The sequence below is a fragment of the Elephas maximus genome, chromosome 7 (genome assembly GCF_024166365.1).
Source record: "Elephas maximus indicus isolate mEleMax1 chromosome 7, mEleMax1 primary haplotype, whole genome shotgun sequence".
NCBI classification, from domain to species: domain Eukaryota; kingdom Metazoa; phylum Chordata; class Mammalia; order Proboscidea; family Elephantidae; genus Elephas; species Elephas maximus.
This window is the reverse complement of record NC_064825.1, coordinates 116,693,706-116,696,916: the sequence shown is the minus strand read 5'-3', so window position 1 is coordinate 116,696,916 and position 3,211 is coordinate 116,693,706. Positions and strand designations below refer to the sequence as shown.

The 3,211-nt window shown below is 36.4% G+C and overlaps 1 protein-coding gene across 1 annotated transcript; it reads right to left on the bottom strand.

Annotated features, from left to right (window-relative positions):
- Positions 1 to 215: 215 nt before the first annotated feature.
- Positions 216 to 1,169, bottom strand: LOC126080524 (olfactory receptor 8K3-like). Its single transcript, XM_049891725.1, has one exon. The coding sequence runs from the start codon at positions 1,167 to 1,169 to the stop codon at positions 216 to 218; it is 954 nt and encodes a 317-aa protein (XP_049747682.1).
- Between the last annotated feature and the right edge of the window lie 2,042 nt (positions 1,170 to 3,211).

Sequence of the window (3,211 nt, the reverse complement as noted above, 5' to 3'; positions counted from 1 at the left end):
TTCTTAATTATTATGCTTATAAGGCATTGCTCCTGCTCAAGGAAGGCAACGCTTGTACTGTTTCATTTATTAGTCTACTTACAGCCTTAGTAGAGTGACTGGTAGAAGGCAGAAACAGAAATACATGTTATCTGTGATTTTGTGCTTCCTATCCCCTCTGGAGGCACACAGAAAAAAAGTTTAAAGCACAAAATGTAATTCATATAAATCAAAAGTTATAGGGAATGTTGAGAAAATGTATTCCATAATTGTTCTAAAGCTCTATGTAAGGCATATTTTACATTTTTATTCCTCAAACTGTAGATCAGGGGATTCAACATGGGGATCACCAGGGTGTAAAATATGGAAGCCACTTTATCAGTGTCAAAGGACTGAATGGACTTGGGCTGCAGATACATGAAGATTAAACTCCCATAGAACACTACTACCACAGTCAGGTGGGATCCACAGGTGGAGAAGGCCTTGTGCCTGCCCTCAGCTGAGTTCAGCCTGAGAATGGATGCAATTATGACTAAGTAAGAAACGAGAATTATTAGGAGGGATGAAATCAAATCAAAAACAGATAAGATGAGAATGACCAATTTGATTTCCTCTGTGTCTGAGCAGAGCAAAGATACCAAGGGGAGAATATCACAATAGAAATGCCGGATGACACTGTGGCCACAGAAGGATAAATTAAAAATCTTTATGGTGACCAGGAGAGAAAAAAATGTGCTGTAGAGATAGGGGATTGCAACCAGCACCAAACACGTCCTTTGTGACATGATGACTGTGTAGCACAAAGGGTTACAGATGGCCACATAGCGGTCGCAGGACATTGCTGACAGAATAAAAAATTCACTAATTATGAACATGTTAACGAAAACTAACTGTGTAGCACAAAAAGAACAGGAGATAGTATTTTCATCCACAACAAAATTTACCAACATTTTTGGTCCCATGGCTGTTGAATAACCAAGATCAGTGATAGCCAGGTGTCTGAGAAAAAAGTACATCGGAGTTTGTAGCTTGGAGTCCATCTTGGTGAGGATGATGATGCCCAAGTTGCCCACCACTGAGATCATGTAGATGATGAGGAACAGCCCGAACAATGGTGCCTGCAGCTCTGGGCGGTCTGTGATTCCCAACAGAATGAATTCATTCAGCCCTGTTAGATTGTGTTTGTCCATCTAGGTCTATCAGGAAACCTATCGTGGATAGAGACATCAGCATAGTCAATAGGGTTTATGTAGCATCATCTGATAGATCTTTAGTATACAAAGGCAATATGCTAAATGAATAAGATAAATCCAAACCCTCCAATACAGTTATTTGAAATTAATCCCACCTCCCACAAATAAAGTATAGGCACATGAATATAGAGAGAGAAGGAAAGAGGGAAAGAGAGAAATCTAACTTGTTATCAAGTGGGTAAAATTTGCTCCCCAAGGAACATTTGTCAATGCCTGGGACATTTTGGATGTCACAACTAGGAGAAGGGTACTACTCGTACCTAATGGAAGCCTGGGATGTTACTAAACATTCTACTATATGCCGAGTAACTCTACACAATAAGAAAATTTCCAGTCCAAACTGTCACTATAGCAGAAGTTGAGAAACCCTGATATAAACATAGAGATAGAGATAGACACAGGACATAGTTGTAAGTGTAGATGAACATGTATAGGTAGACGTACATATATGTACATACACATGAACATATACACAATATGTAGTCATATACAGATACACATACATGTACATAGATGGGATTCCTGGTGGAGCAGTGGTTAAGAGCTTGGCTGATGTTTCTCATCAAGAGATTGGCAAAAATCTACATTTATACATTATTTAAATATACATTATATATTAAAATTACACTTAAGAGGGACATAGAAAGAGCCTAGAACCAGCTTATAACTAAGGATTTGAAAGGGCATCAACATTGGAGACTGAATACTGTAGCTTCATTTTTCTGCTACAGTATTTTTAATACTGCATATGCTTCCTTTGATTTCATATTTGAGCTCTATTATTCACATAATTAGGCCAACTGGGTGGCACAAACAGTTAAACACTCAGCTACAAACTGAAAGTTTGGGGGATCGAATCTACTCAGAGGCACCTTGGAAGAAAGAAAGATCTACTGAAAGTTCACAGCCATTGAAAAACTATGGACCACAGTTTTCTGACACACACAGGGTAGGATTGAGGCAAAATAGACTCCAGGACTTTTTTTTTTTAGTTTTTTATTCACATAATTACTTACATAAAGTAAAAATATTGTTTAGTCATAATGTTTCAAAGATACTTATGAGAATTTAGCCTCTGAAACAAAGTGTGAATATTCAAAAAAAATTAATAATGTGAAAAAAAAGGCACAGAGATCCTAGTCTCAGGCACTACTGAAAAGTGGAATGAACACAGAGCTGCCTCAGAAATCTTAATATTTTGCAATGACTTTGCCATTGAATAAAGGTGGGACCTTGCAAGTGTCACTGAAACATTTCTCTTATTGGTAAAATATGGAAACAGTCTTTTTACCTGCAATGAATCATCTGTCTTGACTTCCCCAAGTGTTTCTTAACACGGCAGAGTGAGAAGAATTTATGGATTTTTTTTTTCACCCTTGGAGATTCTCCCTGAGTACATGCCAAGCAATTTGTTGATTGTTCCTGAAGCATTTGAAAGCTTAACAAAATACCTGGGGGTTGTTATTTAATTGTCCAGGACATTTTGTATTCACCAGTGACCAAAATTTTATTGATATAGTATGTATGCATGTCTGTGTTTATCTATTTCATATAGTCTTGCATTTTACTTTGTTAGCATTCCATTTTTACCACATGGGGATCTGGATTAAAATATTGTATCTGTAAAACAGAACTATCGATATTCCTATTTCTACAGGGGCCCCTACTAATAGATGACAAAATGAAGCTGTGCTTAAACACTTTCCTATTTCATTATTTCAAAGAGTTAAATGGAATAAAAATAATGCATTGTGCATATGTGAGATATCACTTCCTAGTTTACTGTTATTTTTGTTTTTGTTGCTGTTATTGCTGTTTTCAAAGTTTCTTTTTTTTTTTGTTTTCCTTTTTGACCTCAGGAACAGAAATGTTACCCTTGTTTCTCATTTCATAGTCAATTGCCATCATGTGTTTATGTTTTTTGCTTGTTTGTTTTATTTTCCATCACTATATTTCAGTATTTTATGTTTTTTCATTTT